Source organism: Leptodactylus fuscus, chromosome 6 (genome assembly GCF_031893055.1).
Source record: "Leptodactylus fuscus isolate aLepFus1 chromosome 6, aLepFus1.hap2, whole genome shotgun sequence".
Lineage (NCBI taxonomy): Eukaryota > Metazoa > Chordata > Amphibia > Anura > Leptodactylidae > Leptodactylus > Leptodactylus fuscus.
In genome coordinates, this window is record NC_134270.1 from 39,636,153 (window position 1) to 39,654,018 (window position 17,866).

Here is a 17,866-nt window from a genome sequence, read left to right on the forward strand (position 1 = left end):
CAGAGCATTGATGGTGATAATCTGCCCTTCAGGACTAAATCTATTACTAAAAGAATGTCAGAGAACTTCGATTTCTGTCTGTACGAGAATCTGTTCACATCTGCTTTAGGCTATGTTCACATGTGCATCGGAGGTTACAATTTCTCATGGTTATGGACTTCAAATTCTCATAAAACCAATTGATTACAAAATTGGGACTTGGAAAAATCATTGACAGATTGCAGTTCACAACACATCGACTGTACGGTCAAGCATAGATAGGCATCTTGTGATATAATATTGTGAAATGGTGTTGTTTTTGAAAGCTGGTTATCATGCTATATACATACAGTATCTTGTAGTTGATATATAAATGTTAGCATAAAATAAATTAGTAATCCATTATTATAGTGAATGAGAAATTGTTGCATAGCACGCCCATTGTGGCTTATAGTCACCTCTGACAAAACTGTCTGTCCCAACAATGGGAAACAGAGATAACTGAACGGCTGCTGTAAGTCACTAATGCTTACTTTTTATACTGATAAACTATAGTAATAGGTTATTTATTAGTATTATGTATCAATGTTGCCACATCCATCTCCACTGAAGACTCACAGACAGATGAAGTTATATAGAAGTCTAAGGAGAGGAGAGGGGGATGAGGAGGAGCACAGTGTGTGTGAAACAGAGGCAGGTGCCACTATAGGAAACAGTAAGAGTTCTAGCACCTTTAACAAGTTTTAACTGTACTGGGAAATATAGATATGAATAAAGCCATGATGAGATAGAAATCTTACTATGATCTACTCTAGGATGTCTCTGTCTCTCTGCCTCTCACTCACTCCTCTTCCTTGTCCTCTCCTCTCCATAGACATCTATAAACTACAGTCTGTCTTCAGTGAATTGAGATGTTTAGCAGGCAGGAGAGGGCTGATAGAAGATAGAAGCTCACTAGACAAAAAAAATTAGTCACCCTAGCACGCAAGCACAGATGAATCATTAAGCCTGTACAGATGGGGCAGCGATTGAGTCACATGCTCAACTGCGCACACACTGCCTTTATGTGATCATAAGGCCGTAGCGATCAGTTAGTCAATTTGTTTCAAGCGGTAATTGTACGTAAACTTGGCAAATGTAAGGATATGACAGAGTGGCAAAAAGGGGCAATCATGTTTGGCCGTGCCCATGGCCATAAGGTGAGTGAAGCTTCTAGATTTGTTGGTGCTTCGCAGCGGACTGTTCAACGTGTCTAGAAGCAGTGGTGTATTACACGTGACCACAAAACACAATGTTAGAATGGTGGTTAGAAAAGGATCCAAACTGAGAGGGACCGGAGATGAGTTTCACAGCTTGTGGATCAAAATCGCTTCCAAACCCGACAGGAATTGCTGCAGTCAGTGAATGAAGGTCCTGCCCAACCTGTTAGCGAGCGAACATTGCGACGGGAACTGCATGCAATGAACATTTGGTGTCATTCACCTCATAAGAGGCCATTGCTCACACAGGCACATAAAGCTGCACGTCTTCATTGGGCTAGAAATCACCGAACATGGACAGTAGCTGACTGGTGGAATGTAATGTGGTCTGACAAATCACATTTTTGTCTTTATTCCAATGACACACGCCATCGAGTGCACTGAAGGCCAAATGAAGCATTTCATTATGAATGTGTGCAAAGTCAGGTTCAAGCCAGAGGTGGGTCTGTAATTTGGTTGATTTGGTGGATGTATGCATTCAAGTCTTCAGCGAGTGACTTAAACTGGATGCAAGGTACCTGCAAAACCGTGTGGACTCACTTCCTAACCAAATCCAGGCAGTTATCAAGGCCAGAGGCAGAGTTACACGATATTAAATGATGATTTTCATGATTTCTTTAGGGGTGACTAATTTTTTGTCTGGTGAGCTTATATAACAAACTTTCTTATAGTATTCACCTAAATTGCTCACATGAACAAACTGAAGCAAGATTTACTCTTTAACAGAGAAGGTTTGTTTTAAAGGGATCCTATCATTAAAATCACATTTTTTTCTCAATCACACGTGGGAATAGCCATAAGAAAGGCTATTCTTCTCCTACCATTAGATGTCTTCTCTGCGCCCCCGTTCGGTAGAAATACCGATTTCTGTCTGTATGCAAATTAATTCTCTCGCAGCACTGGGGGCCGTCCCCAACACTCAAACAGCACTGGGGGCATTCCCAATGCTGTGAGAGTAATATCCAGCTCCGCCTCCATCTTTTTCAGGAACAGCCTCTCTGCGCGTCTTCTTCCAGAGCTGGGTTCAAACTTATTAGGCCTTGGGACTCGGGCAGAGCACACTGTGCATGCCCGCGGCCACAAGAAAAATAGCTGCTTATACAGTAAGCTGTGTAAGTGGCCATTTTCATGTGGCTACTTACATAGTAAGCTTGTGTAAGCAGCTATTTTCTTTTGGCCTGTGGGCATGCGCAGTCATCTCTGCCCGGGGCCTGGAAGATTGAAACCCAGAACGGAAGACACAGGGAGAGGGCATTCCAGAAGAAGATAGAAGTATCACTGGAGATTTCTCTCGCAGGACGCCCCCAGTGTTGTTTGAGTGCTGGGGACCGCCCCCAGTGCTGCGAGAGAACTCACTTGAATACCGAAGAAAACCGGGATTTCTATAAAATAGCGGCACAGAGAAGACATCTAAAGGTAGGAGAAGAATAGCCTTTCTTAAGGCTATATGTAAAGTAAAAAGGGGAAAGGAATACTCAGCCCACTCGCAGGTAATGTCCTTGATATACTGCTCCACTCCAACGTTACATTGGCTTTGCACGGATGAGAAGCTCCCACGGCTCAGAGCGAAATGTCGAATCCTTAAGTAAAAAATGATCCAGCACTGGTGATGTAAAAAAATTTAAACTTCACCTTTATTGGAAGATGTACATAAAAGCGATTTGTACACGCATCATTCAAGATCGCTGCGTCTGGCTGACACGTTTCGGAAAACCTTCCTTAATCATATCCCTTTCTTAAGGCTATTCCTACATGTGATCAAGTAAAAATGTGATTTTAATTATAGAATCCCTTTAAAAGCAAGTTAACTTGTTCCACTTATCTTGGGATGTCTCAAGCCAAGAGGAAACAATAGGAAGGACACATCTCTAATGCCCCACAATTTTGGTTCAGAAATTGCAGAAATTCTACTTTTCATACATTTATTGTTACTAATATCTTCCCTTGCAGTATAAACACATTTAACGTCTTATGTTTTGCAGCTTAAGTCGTGTACGACAACAGTATGGCCTCTTACCACGAGCTGAGTGGGATGATCTCATTGCCACAACCTCGTATGAAAAAGCTATGTCAGCAAAACACAAGAACAAGGGTCTGCCCAGGCTGATCCTGCCAAGGTAAGGCAGAATTATTGATAAATATCCAGTCAATAAGAAAAATGTACATCCACTAATCTCCATGGTTAACCATTTATGATAATGTAAAAACAACTACAGAGGTATATGCAGTCAACATTTTGCTTTAAAGAGGTTGTCGAGGAATTTGGACGTTATCGTCTATCCTCAGGATCGGCCATATAGATTTGATCGTGGGAGATGTAGAAACACCAATAAGCTATATGGGACCGGTTCTAATGCCTGAACTATACACATGGCTGGAAGCAGTTGGCTGCAGTGGAGCCCTGCAAAGTCAATGGGAACTTAGCTGAAGTAACGCGCCCGACTGCTATAAGGGGGACGAAGCCAAATGCCCTTTGTTATGTATAGCGCAGGTATTGGAAGTGGAAGTGTATTTTTAGCAAGCAAATGTATGTAGGTGCATAGTTAATAGAAGTACAGAGGTCTGAAAAACATCAGTCCCTTCTGTCCTGCATGGCAAAGCTTGGGATCATTATAGGGGACCTATTTTGATCTGTGTCATAGTGTCATTTGGGTTCTATGTACTTTGTGACACAGATTTTAACCCCTGAGCATTTACATCTGTTCATCAGTCAGTATAGGCAACATTATTGCTACACGGCTGATGGCTGGATTATACCCATTGACAAGACCATATTGTGTGCAAACAATTTTAAATGGTAAATACTTACCTTATATTGCTAGTACAGTTGGCAATGGTGGCAAATAGCTGTATCTCTGGATAGAGCAGGGGTTCTGATGTCATATGAAAGCTGGGACTGCTACCTAGATCACAGCTCAAGCTAGGAAAAAAGAAAATATTACTAGTTATATATACAAAAAAAAATAATAATAATATATTGATATATTTTATATATATATATTGATATAATATATATATATATATATATATATATATATATATATATATATATATATATATATATATATACCCCTGAAGCCTTGTCAGTAGTATCTTACTTCAGGCAGAAGCGCCTGAAGTAACATTGTTTTTTTATGTTTCTTCATCTTCCTTAGGGCTCCGCTTATTATATTCTGGGGTCTTGGCACTCTTGCCACGCATGTGGAGGGGGGTTGCCAACCCCTGGCCTAGGATGATAAAACAACCGATATTTAGTATCCTCATTAGCTATGAACAGTTTTCCTCTATAGACACTATCTGAAGCACAAAACAGTACACTTACATCCATTAAGTACCCATGCTTATGATTGCGTGCTTTGTGAATGTGCTGGCCAGTGGTGTAACTAGGAATGGCAGGGCCCCGTGGCAAACTTTTGACATGGCTCCCCTCCCCCGACTGACTAACCCCTCCTCCCTTCCCGAAGTCCCCGACCGACTCACCCCCCCCCCCCCCTTGCATTCCTGCATGCACTATTATGCCCCATAGTGGGCCCTGAACACATTATTATGCCCCATAGTGGCCCCGGCACATGGTATTATGCCCCATTGTAAACACCCCATTATACTTTGAGGTCACTTGAGCCAGGGCTTGCATCGCGACGCACAATAATGCAAGCCCCGGCCATGTGACGTCTGGGACATCATACAAGTAGGCCTGAAGCCTTCTGAAGCCAGCAGAGGAAAGTAACACTGATTTTTATGTTCCTTCACCTCCCCTGGGCCTCCAATCATTATAATCGAGGGTCTGAAAAGTCCCCCGAGTATAACAAGAGTGTTTGTGGGGCACCCGGCCTTACTTACCGATCCGGGCTCCTGTTCACAGCGGCCTCCGCAGAAGGAGGAGTGATGGCAGCTGGCCCGTTACTGGAATAACGACATATTAAAAAAAAAAAAAACGCAGCAGTAGTTACGCCCCTGGTGCTGGCTGTGTTTTTAATGAATATCTTACTGACCAATTCTTTTTTATGGCCCCCATACAAACGATTGTGTATTATGTCTAGAAGTTAATAGGATGTGTCTGTTTTGTGTCCTGGGCTCATTAATAATATGCCTTTCTCTGGAGAGGTCACGGAAGGCTAAATGCTACATAGTGGGCAATTGGTCCATACTGTGCCCCAAAGGGGCAAAAAAAAGTAATTGATGGGGTGAATCTTGGCGGACTGCTAACACTGCATTGTTATTGTAATATTCACTTTCGGATGTAAAGCTTTTTAAACAGTAATAATAGAGCCGGAGCGGTACATAAACATTGGTTTGAGACTGAATATATCCTTAAATCTGTATCTGGGTTTGATATTTCACAAAGTTTACCCCTGCTGTTTTTATATGCAGTAGTGAACTTTGGAGAGAAAATGTATTTTATTTGTATTACTAAGCTGTCTGAGTACTTCTTGTCTGCACATTGACATCTGTAGAGAGGCGCACTCCCTCCTTCGTCTGACATTTTCATTATAGGGTCTTTCATATTGTGTAATTCTTTTACGCAGCGACTTGTTGTTCCACCTTTGTTAACTTCTTGGGAACTATATTTATTTTCTTCAAATTATACATCACAAAACCCGAAACATTAAAGAAGCATACAATAAATCAAGTGCACTTACATAGTAAATAGATGTGTCGTAATGACAGTAATACAGGCGGATTGTTAATTCCTTGATTCTCGTGTATACCCATGTAACAATGATTTCCTCTCCAACCATTTGTTACAAATTACATGCTTCTTTCTTCTAAGTATTGTTGTCTAGCCGCAACACATGCAGATTTTCTCATTTCCAATCATTTACTAAATGAAGAAGTTTTCAACAAGCGGGCGAACCGAGTTGAAAACTGCGAAATGGAATGTATTTGCTACAATGGCTTCTTGTAAAGCTCTAAAGGCTCGGAATTTGTTTTATTTACAGCCGTATAAGGGTTGTCCAGCCAGAAAAATCCAAAAAATCAGAATGGCTTTAACTAAATCTGATATTTATGTCACCAATTCCACCACTGTTACTGTAACAGTGCTTGATGAGTCCTTGGGTGGTATCTACCAGTAGCATGTTATAGAGCAGGGGGAGCGGAACACAATGATATTGTTTGTTAGGGAAGGATTGGGTATGACTTGTAAGTTATTGGTCTAAATCTCTTCTCTTTCTTATCAGAGATGAGCGAGTAGTATTCGATCGAATACCTCGCTCCCGTAGGAATGCGTGTAAGCGGCCGAACACTAAGGGGTTAAGTGCATCAAATATTCACTGCGCTTAACCCCTTGGCGTTTGGCCGCTTACACGCATTCCTATGTGAGCGAGGTATTCGATCGAATACTACTCGCTCATCTCTGATAAGAAAGAGAAGAGATTTAGACCAATAACTTACAAGTCATACCCAATCCTTCCCTAACAAACAATATCGAATACTACTCGCTCATCTCTAGTCCTTATCAGTGATTGACACTTATCTCCGTTTGCATACTCATTAATAGAAGGTGGAATCTTCCACTGGACCCCTAGGGATGGAGTTTTGCACTGATAAATAAGCACTATATACATAGTACAGTTATCTTAGTGACATTACTATATGTAGAGGATACAATAAATGGTATTAAACTGGGGCACTGTCTGTTTCTAAATATGTATGTTCTCTTATGTGAATGGACACTCCCATGCTGAAAATAAGACTTCTACTCAGGGCTGGACTGAATGTCCATTGTAACATTGGAGGAATATACATATCTGTCTCCCAAGATGTAAACAGTGAGACAGTACCTCTGTTATACCCTCGCATCATGCAGCAAAGGCTTCTGGGAAGTCAGGCATGATGTTCAGGGTTGCTTGCTATAGAGAGCAGCATAACAGAGGCACTGTCTCCCTGTTTATATCTTGGGAGACAGATTTGCATATTCTTCCCATGTTCCCTTGCAGTGGAGCAACTATGGCTGTATAAGTCTCCACACACCTGAGAAGGTGGTCTCTCCCTAAGGATAGACGTTATCCCCACAACATTGTAACATTGTATTTTATAGAAATACTAGTATTTTGCATGCCACGTGGATTTCTAAATTATTTCATTTTCTGACTTATTATTATTGTTCCAGCCTTACATCTAAATCTCATTGGGATCTCAGACACGCAGACTTGGAATACAATGACACAAAGCGACATAAACAGCATGAGAGGTAAGTATCGGCATAAACATCACAGTGATATTATCATCCGAAAATACATAACGATAGGGAGTTTAGATTGTGAGCCCTGGATGGGACATTGCTGACAGGATCTGTAAATCGCTGTGGAACATGATGGCGCTATATAAGGAAGCAAAATAAATAAATAAAGGGCCTTTCCTGAATACTAATATGTGACTAGCAGAGACTGGACCACACAGCATACATGAGCCCACCCTCACATGGCATAGTGCCCACTTTACTGGCCCACACACAGTAAAATGCTTCCTTTACTGGCCTCCATATGGCCTCCATATACCCCATTTACACATACTATAATGTCCCATGGTGGCCCCTTCACCAAGGATAATGTCGCACAGTGGCCCCACCTCCATGCAGTATAATATCCCATAGTGGCCCCACCACACAGTATAATGTCCCATAGTGGCCACTCTACACAGTATAATGTCCCATAGTGGTCTTCATACAGTATAATGTCCCATAGTGGTCTCCATACAGTATAATGTCCCATAGTGGTCTCCATACAGTATAATGTCCCATAGTGGTCTCCATACAATATAATGTCCCATAGTGGTCTCCACACAGTATAATGTCCCATAGTGGCCACTCTACACAGTATAATGTTCCATAGTGGCCTACATATAATATAATGTCCCACAGTAGCCTACACACAGTATAATGTCCCACAGTAGCCTACACACAGTATAATGTCCCACAATAGCCCTTTCACACTTTATAATGTCCCACAGTGGTGTCCACACAGTATAATGTCCCATAGTGCCCTCCATGCAGTATAATGTCCCACAGTGGCCCCTTCACACTTTATGATAGGTCCAGTTGAAAATTAACAGAGGTCTGACACCCCCACTAATTGGTAGAAGCCACTGCATTCAAGTTAAAGCTTTGACCTCTCCATTACCTACCAAGCATAGTGCCATACATTTGTATAGTGGCAGCTCTTATCTGGTATCGCAGTTCAGCCCCATTCACTTGAATTGGACTGAGCTGAGAACAGACCATGTCACCAGTGAATATGATGTCAAATGGCCTGTGAAGCGGAAACTCTTCAAAGACATAATCTGTCGGGGTCCTGGGTGTTGGACCCTCCCCTGATCTTCATCTCATTATTATGTCCCGAAATCCCCTTTAATTTGGAACACAGTAAATTAAATCTATGGAATATTTCTGGCCATGTGCCTTCTTACTAAACCCCATCCACTTGTTTCACCTCTTGTAGAAAAGTGGCAAAAAGCAAAAAAAAAAGGTTTTTTCCCGATTTTAGTGCAAATACGATATGCTCCAAAATATCTGTTAAAAAAAAACTGGTGGGAAGCTGTAGAACCCCCCCCCCCATAGTGTATCCCAATGTGTAATGCCGGAGTCTGTAAACATTATTCCGTTTTCCCCTCTTACAATTAGCACCTTGTCTGATCGGTTAGATATCATCTCCTTGTATTCAGGGCTGGCGCCTTGCAGCAGCTGTTGTACACTTTGTCGGTATTACTTTTTTTTCAGCAGCATGTACTGTAATAGAAACACATCTCATGCCTCTTGAACTGATTACAGGCACTGCAATTTCAGAAAATGGAGTCAACCTAGGGCACAGTCGCCAAATAGAATGTAACATCCTTTGTTTAGAGCGCAGAGCCAAAAGCATACATAATACTGCATAATTCTGAGATCAGTATAAGCCGCTACAACATCTGCTCAGACAAGATGCTGGAAAGCCTACTGGAGCAGCAAGGAACCATTAGCTGTATACAGTGCCGCACAAGGCGGACAAAGTGGGGGTTTTACATTAGTTCTGCAGAGGAACACGTACCATGGCTTCTTCCATAAGGCTCTTACAAAGAGAAGACTCTGCTTATGCAGAATATATATATATATATATATATATATATATATATATATATATATATACACTTTTATAATAATAATTTTAATGCAGTGTTTTGGGGCACTAAGGGGTCATTATTAGAGATGAGCGAGTGGTACTCGATCGAGTAGGTATACGAAATACTCGTACTCGATCGAGTACCACTCGCTGTTCGAATGGAAAAGTTTGATGCAGAACCAGCATTGATTGGCCGATTGCCATACAATCGGCCAATAAATGCTGGTTCTTCTCCTACCTTTAGAAGTCTTCTCCGTGCAGCTTCCCCGCGGCGTCTTCCGGCTCTGAATTGACTGTGCCAGGCATCGGGCCTGGGCAGAGCCGACTGTGCATGTCCGCTTGTAGTGCAGGCATGCGCAGTTGGCTCTGCCCAGTCCCAATGCCTGGCAGAGTGAATTCAGAGCCGGAAGACGCCGCGGGGACGCTGCAAGGAGGGATGATCCAGCCCGACCCTCACTCATGGACTTGGTAAGTATAATTTGATCGAACGTTGCCTACCCCTGAAACGGGCATTTTCCCCCCATAGACTATAATAGGGTTCGATATTCGATTCGAGTAGTCAAATATTGAGGGGCTACTCGAAGCGAATATAGAACCTCGAACATTTTACAGTTCGCTCATCTCTAGTCATTATACTTTGTTTAGGGAGCTCACCTCCCCCCTAGTGAACCACCACTCTGCAAAATCCTGTGCATGCCCTTTACTCTTGAAGCAACAAAGGAAAACAATGGCTGGCTCCATACTAATATTAAAGTGAATATATCATGAGTAATTTACCAAATATATTGTTTAACTTAAGTTTTTTTTTTCTAGAATTTTTTGTAATTTTTTTCCATGTCACTATCTATATTTGAAAAAACAACGATCACTAAGCCTCCTAATAGTAATATGACTCTTCCTGTTCTGTAGAGATTAGAGATGAGCGAACACTAAAATGTTCGAGGTTCGAAATTCGATTCGAACAGCCGCTCAATGTTCGTGTGTTCGAACGGGTTTCGAACCCCATTATAGTCTATGGGGAACAGATACTCGTTAAGGGGGAAACCCAAATCCGTGTCTGGAGGGTCACCAAGTCCACTATGACACCCCAGGAAATGATGCCAACACCTCTGGAATCACACTGGGACAGCAGGGGAAGCATGTCTGGGGGCATCTAACACACCAAAGACCCTCTATTACCCCAACATCACAGCCTAACAACTACACACTTTACACACTCAACACCACCTCTCTGACAGTAGGAAAACACCTTGAAACATGTGTATTTGGCACTTGCAGTGAGGAGAGCTTGTCACCAGCAGTGAATTTGGCCCTTGTAGTAAGTTGAGGTTGGCACCAACATTTGTTTTGAAAATCAGGGTGGATTGAGCCTCTAACCAGCAGAGTTTGGGCAAATTCATGGTGGAGGGAGCCTCTAAAAACCCCAGTTTGGACCAATTCATGGTGGAGGGAGCCTCTAAAAACCCCAGTTTGGACCAATTCATGGTGGAGGGAGCCTCTAACCAGCCCAGTTTGGGCAAATTCATGGTGGAGGGAGCCTCTAACCAGCCCAGTTTGGACCAATTAATGGTGGAGGGAGCCTCTAACCAGCCCAGTTTGGACCAATTAATGGTGGAGGGAGCCTCTAACCACCCCAGTTTGGACCAATTCATGGTGGAGGGAGCCTCTAACCAGCCCAGTTTGGACCAATTCATGGTGGAGGGAGCCTCTAAAAAACCCAGTTTGGACCAATTCATGGTGGAGGGAGCCTCTAAACAGCCCAGTTTGGGCAAATTCATGGTGGAGGGAGCCTCTAACCACCCCAGTTTGGACCAATTCATGGTGGAGGGAGCCTCTAAACAGCCAAGTTTGGACCAATTCATGGTGAAGGGAGCCTCTAAAAACCCGTTTGGACCAATTCATGGTGGAGGGAGCCTCTAACCAGCCCAGTTTGGGCAAATTCATGGTGGAGGGAGCCTCTAAACAGCCCAGTTTGGGCAAATTCATGGTGGAGGGAGCCTCTAACCAGCCCAGTTTGGACCAATTCATGGTGGAGGGAGCCTCTAACCAGCCCAGTTTGGGCAAATTCATGGTGGAGGGAGCCTCTAAACAGCCCAGTTTGGGCAAATTCATGGTGGAGGGAGCCTCTAACCAGCCCAGTTTGGACCAATTCATGGTGGAGGGAGCCTCTAACCAGCCCAGTTTGGGCAAATTCATGGTGGAGGGAGCCTCTAAACAGCCCAGTTTGGGCAAATTCATGGTGGAGGGAGCCTCTAACCAGCCCAGTTTGGACCAATTAATGGTGGAGGGAGCCTCTAAACAGCCAAGTTTTGGGAAATTCATGGTGGAGGGAGCCTCTAACCAGCCCAGTTTGGACCAATTCATGGTGGAGGGAGCCTCTAACCAGCCCAGTTTGGACCAATTCATGGTGGAGGGAGCCTCTAAACAGCCCAGTTTGGGCAAATTCATGGTGGAGGGAGCCTCTAAAAAACCCAGTTTGGACCAATTCATGGTGGAGGGAGCCTCTAATTAGCCCAGTTTGGACCAATTAATTGTGGAGGGAGCCTCTAACCAGCCCAGTTTGGACCAATTAATGGTGGAGGGAGCCTCTAACCACCCCAGTTTGGGCAAATTCATGGTGGAGGGAGCCTCTAACCAGCCCAGTTTGGACCAATTAATGGTGGAGGGAGCCTCTAAACAGCCAAGTTTTGGGAAATTCATGGTGGAGGGAGCCTCTAACCAGCCCAGTTTGGACCAATTCATGGTGGAGGGAGCCTCTAAACAGCCCAGTTTGGGCAAATTCATGGTGGAGGGAGCCTCTAACCAGCCAAGTTTGGACCAATTCATGGTGAAGGGAGCCTCTAAAAACCCGTTTGGACCAATTCATGGTGGAGGGAGCCTCTAACCAGCCCAGTTTGGGCAAATTCATGGTGGAGGGAGCCTCTAAACAGCCCAGTTTGGGCAAATTCATGGTGGAGGGAGCCTCTAACCAGCCCAGTTTGGACCAATTCATGGTGGAGGGAGCCTCTAACCAGCCCAGTTTGGGCAAATTCATGGTGGAGGGAGCCTCTAAACAGCCCAGTTTGGGCAAATTCATGGTGGAGGGAGCCTCTAACCAGCCCAGTTTGGACCAATTAATGGTGGAGGGAGCCTCTAACCAGCCCAGTTTGGGCAAATTCATGGTGGAGGGAGCCTCTAAACAGCCCAGTTTGGGCAAATTCATGGTGGAGGGAGCCTCTAACCAGCCCAGTTTGGACCAATTCATGGTGGAGGGAGCCTCTAACCAGCCCAGTTTGGGCAAATTCATGGTGGAGGGAGCCTCTAAACAGCCCAGTTTGGGCAAATTCATGGTGGAGGGAGCCTCTAACCAGCCCAGTGTGGACCAATTAATGGTGGAGGGAGCCTCTAAACAGCCAAGTTTTGGGAAATTCATGGTGGAGGGAGCCTCTAACCAGCCCAGTTTGGACCAATTCATGGTGGAGGGAGCCTCTAAACAGCCCAGTTTGGGCAAATTCATGGTGGAGGGAGCCTCTAAACAGCCAAGTTTGGACCAATTCATGGTGAAGGGAGCCTCTAAAAACCCGTTTGGACCAATTCATGGTGGAGGGAGCCTCTAACCAGCCCAGTTTGGGCAAATTCATGGTGGAGGGAGCCTCTAAACAGCCCAGTTTGGGCAAATTCATGGTGGAGGGAGCCTCTAACCAGCCCAGTTTGGACCAATTCATGGTGGAGGGAGCCTCTAACCAGCCCAGTTTGGGCAAATTCATGGTGGAGGGAGCCTCTAAACAGCCCAGTTTGGGCAAATTCATGGTGGAGGGAGCCTCTAACCAGCCCAGTTTGGACCAATTAATGGTGGAGGGAGCCTCTAAACAGCCAAGTTTTGGGAAATTCATGGTGGAGGGAGCCTCTAACCAGCCCAGTTTGGACCAATTCATGGTGGAGGGAGCCTCTAACCAGCCCAGTTTGGACCAATTCATGGTGGAGGGAGCCTCTAAACAGCCCAGTTTGGGCAAATTCATGGTGGAGGGAGCCTCTAAAAAACCCAGTTTGGACCAATTCATGGTGGAGGGAGCCTCTAATTAGCCCAGTTTGGACCAATTAATTGTGGAGGGAGCCTCTAACCAGCCCAGTTTGGACCAATTAATGGTGGAGGGAGCCTCTAACCACCCCAGTTTGGGCAAATTCATGGTGGAGGGAGCCTCTAACCAGCCCAGTTTGGACCAATTAATGGTGGAGGGAGCCTCTAAACAGCCAAGTTTTGGGAAATTCATGGTGGAGGGAGCCTCTAACCAGCCCAGTTTGGACCAATTCATGGTGGAGGGAGCCTCTAAACAGCCCAGTTTGGGCAAATTCATGGTGGAGGGAGCCTCTAAAAAACCCAGTTTGGACCAATTCATGGTGGAGGGAGCCTCTAATTAGCCCAGTTTGGACCAATTAATTGTGGAGGGAGCCTCTAACCAGCCCAGTTTGGACCAATTCATGGTGGAGGGAGCCTCTAACCAGCCCAGTTTGGGCAAATTCATGGTGGAGGGAGCCTCTAAACAGCCCAGTTTGGGCAAATTCATGGTGGAGGGAGCCTCTAACCAGCCCAGTTTGGACCAATTAATGGTGGAGGGAGCCTCTAAACAGCCAAGTTTTGGGAAATTCATGGTGGAGGGAGCCTCTAACCAGCCCAGTTTGGACCAATTCATGGTGGAGGGAGCCTCTAAACAGCCCAGTTTGGGCAAATTCATGGTGGAGGGAGCCTCTAAACAGCCAAGTTTGGACCAATTCATGGTGAAGGGAGCCTCTAAAAACCCGTTTGGACCAATTCATGGTGGAGGGAGCCTCTAACCAGCCCAGTTTGGGCAAATTCATGGTGGAGGGAGCCTCTAAACAGCCCAGTTTGGGCAAATTCATGGTGGAGGGAGCCTCTAACCAGCCCAGTTTGGACCAATTCATGGTGGAGGGAGCCTCTAACCAGCCCAGTTTGGGCAAATTCATGGTGGAGGGAGCCTCTAACCAGCCCAGTTTGGACCAATTCATGGTGGAGGGAGCCTCTAACCAGCCCAGTTTGGACCAATTCATGGTGGAGGGAGCCTCTAAAAAACCCAGTTTGGACCAATTCATGGTGGAGGGAGCCTCTAAACAGCCCAGTTTGGGCAAATTCATGGTGGAAGGAGCCTCTAACCAGCAGAGTTGTGGGAAAGCAGGGTGGAGGGAGCCTCTAACCAGCAGAGTTGGTGGAAATCAGGGTGGAGGGAGCCTCTAACCAGCAGAGTTGGGGGAAATCATGTTGGAGGGAGCCTAGTATTAGCAGAATTGTGCAACGCTTATGGTGGATGAGTATGAGGATGCGGAGGAATTGGAGAGGTTGAGTACAGACATGGAGTTTCATGTTGGGGTGCTTTACACAGGTGGGCACAAAAATGAAGGCTCTATCCAGTGGTGGTTCATTTTTATCAAAGTGAGCCGGTCGGCACTCTCAGCTGACAGACGGGTGCGCTTGTCAGTGATGATGCCACCGGCTGCACTGAACACCCTCTCAGATAGGACGCTGGCGGCAGGACAGGACAGCACCTCCAAGGCATATAGGGCAAGTTCAAGCCACAGGTCCAACTTCGACACCCAATACGTGTAGGGCGCAGAGGGGTCGGAGAGGACAGGGCTGTGGTCGGAAAGGTATTCCCGCAACATGCGCCTATACTTCTCACGCCTGGTGACACTAGGACCCTCCGTGGCGGCACTTTGGCGAGGGGGTGCCATCAAGGTGTCCCAGACCTTAGACAGTGTGCCCCTCGTTTGTGTGGACCGGTGAGAACTTGGTTGCCTACTGGAGGAACTGCCCTCCCTGCCGCCAACGTCACATGCTGGAAACATCTCCATCATATTCTGCACCAATTGCCTGTGGCAAGCATTGATGCGATTGGCCCTCCCCTCTACCGGAATAAAAGACGAGATGTTGTTTTTATACCGGGGGTCAAGGATAGCAAAGATCCAGTACTGGTTGTCCTCCATGATTTTGACAATACGCTTGTCGGTTGTAAAGCACCCCAACATGAACTCAGCCATGTCTGCCACAGTGTTAGTTGGCATGACTCCTCTGGCCCCACCGGAAAGTTCAATCTCCATTTCCTCCTCATCCTCCATGTCTACCCATCCGCGCTGCAACAATGGGACGATTCGAAGTTGCCCGGAAGCCTCCTGTATCACCATCACATCATCGGACAACTCTTCTTCCTCCTCCTCCTCCTCCTCCTCCTCCATTAAACGCAGTGAAGCGGACAGATGTGTGGACCTACTCTCCAGCTGTGACGGATCGGATGCTATCCCTAACTCCTCTGTGTGATCTGAGTTATCCCTGATGTCAATCAGGGATTCTCTCAGAACACACAAGAGCGGGATTGTAAGGCTCACCATCGCATCCTCAGAGCTCACCCTCCTTGTGGACTCCTCAAAGACCCGTAGGATGTCACAAAGGTCTCTCATCCATGGCCACTCATGGATGTGAAACTGAGGCAGCTGACTTTGTGGCACCCTAGGGTTTTGTAGCTGGTATTCCATCAAAGGTCTCTGCTGCTCAACCACTCTATTCAACATCTGAAACGTTGAGTTCCAGCGTGTGGGGACGTCGCACAAAAGCCGGTGTTGTGGCACATGCAGGCGTTGCTGGAGAGATTTTAAGCTAGCAGCGGCTACTGTCGACTTGCGAAAGTGGGCGCACATGCGCCGCACTTTCACCAGTAGCTCTGGAACATTGGGGTAGCTCTTTAGGAAACGTTGCACCACTAGGTTGAAGACGTGGGCCAGGCATGGAACATGTTGGAGTCCGGCAAGCTCCAGAGCTGCTACCAGGTTCCGGCCGTTATCACAAACGACCATGCCTGGGCCCAGGTGCAGCGGCTCAAACCATATTGCCGTCTCATCGAGGAGGGCATCCCTCACCTCGGAGGCAGTGTGCTGTCTGTCCCCCAAGCTGATCAGCTTCAGCACAGCCTGCTGACGTCTACCAACGCCAGTGCTGCAACGTTTCCAACTCGTAGCTGGGGTCAATCTAACAGCGGAGGAGGAGGCGGTGGCGGAGGAGGAGGCGGTGGCGGAGGAGGAGGCGGTAGAGGAGGAGGAGGAGGGGGGTGTTCTTCTCGTGTCCCTGCCAGGAATGTTAGGCGGGGAGACGAGGTACACCGGGCCAGTTTGGGAAGCAGTCCCAGCCTCAACTACATTCACCCAGTGTGCCGTCAGTGAAATGTAGCGTCCCTGTCCGCATGCACTTGTCCACGCGTCGGTGGTCAAGTGGACCTTTGTGCAAAGCGCGGAACTAAGGGCCCGCCTGATGTTGAGTGACACGTGCTGGTGCAAGGCGGGGACGGCACACCGGGAGAAGTAGTGACGGCTAGGGACGGCATAGCGAGGTGCCGCAGTTGCCATCAGGTCCAGGAAGGCGGGAGTTTCAACAAGCCGGAACGCCAACATCTCCTGGGCCAGCAGTTTAGCGATGTTGGCGTTCAAGGCTTGCGCGTGTGGGTGGTTAGCAGTGTATTTCTGCCGCCGCTCCAATGTCTGAGAGATGGTGGGTTGTTGTAAAGAAACGCCTGATGGTGCCTTTGATGGTGCAGGAGAAGGAGATAAGACAGGACCAGGGGAGGATGAGGTAGAAGTCAACAAAGTGGCGGAGGCAGATGAAGTGGTGTCCTGGCTCGTCCTCTGGAGTGCATCGCCAGCACAGTCAGCAGTGGCAGTGGCAGAGGCAGAGGCAGTGGCAGAGGCAGTGGCAGTGGCGTGAACGGCAGGCGGCCTTTGTCCTGCCGTTGCTGCCTGCCACTGATTCCAGTGCTTGGATTCCAAATGACGGCGCATTGAAGTGGTGGACAGGTTGCTCTTCTCAGAGCCCCTAATCAATTTCGAGAGGCAAATTGTGCAGACAACACTATATCTGTCCTCGGCGCATTCCTTGAAAAAACTCCACACCTTCGAGAAACGTGCCCTCGAGGTGGGAGTTTTTCGGGGCTGGGTACGAACTGGAACATCTTGGGAGATTCCGGGTGTGGCCTGGCTTCGCCTAAGCTGCTGACCTCTGCCTCTGCCTCTAGCTACCCTTTTTGGTGCTGCACCTGCCTCAACATCCACACTACTTTCCCCGCTTGACATCCCCCCTGTCCAGGTCGGGTCAGTGTCCTCATCATCCACCACTTCCTCTTCCAACTCCTGTCTCATCTCCTCCTCCCGCACAATGCGCCGGTCAACTGGATGCCCTGACGGCAACTGCGTCACATCATCGTCGATGAGGGTGGGTTGCTGGTCATCCACCACCAAATCGAACGGAGATGGAGGAGACTCTAGTGTTTGAGCATCTGGACACAGATGCTCCTCTGTTAGGTTCGTGGAATCGTGACGTGGAGAGGCAGGTTGAGGGACAATGAAAGGAGCGGAGAACAGCTCTGGGGAGCAGGGACAGTTTGGGTTATTGTTCTGTAAAGCTTCGGAATTTTGGGAGGAAGGAAGACAAGACTGTTGGGTAATAGGAGGAGAGGAGGCAGAGTCTGACTGGCTGCTGGACAATGTGCTGTAAGCGTT

The 17,866-nt window shown here is 46.7% G+C and overlaps 1 protein-coding gene across 3 annotated transcripts in view; it reads left to right on the forward strand.

Moving 5' to 3' along the window:
• The window catches only part of LOC142209485 (uncharacterized), a 57,644-nt gene that overhangs the window by 17,284 nt on the left and 22,494 nt on the right, over positions 1-17,866 (forward strand). For all 3 annotated transcript variants that reach the window (XM_075278480.1, XM_075278479.1, XM_075278481.1), the window contains exons 3-4: positions 3,221-3,355; positions 7,351-7,431. In XM_075278480.1, coding sequence (XP_075134581.1) covers positions 3,221-3,355; positions 7,351-7,431 — 216 coding nt within the window. The remainder of the gene's footprint in view (positions 1-3,220; positions 3,356-7,350; positions 7,432-17,866) is intronic.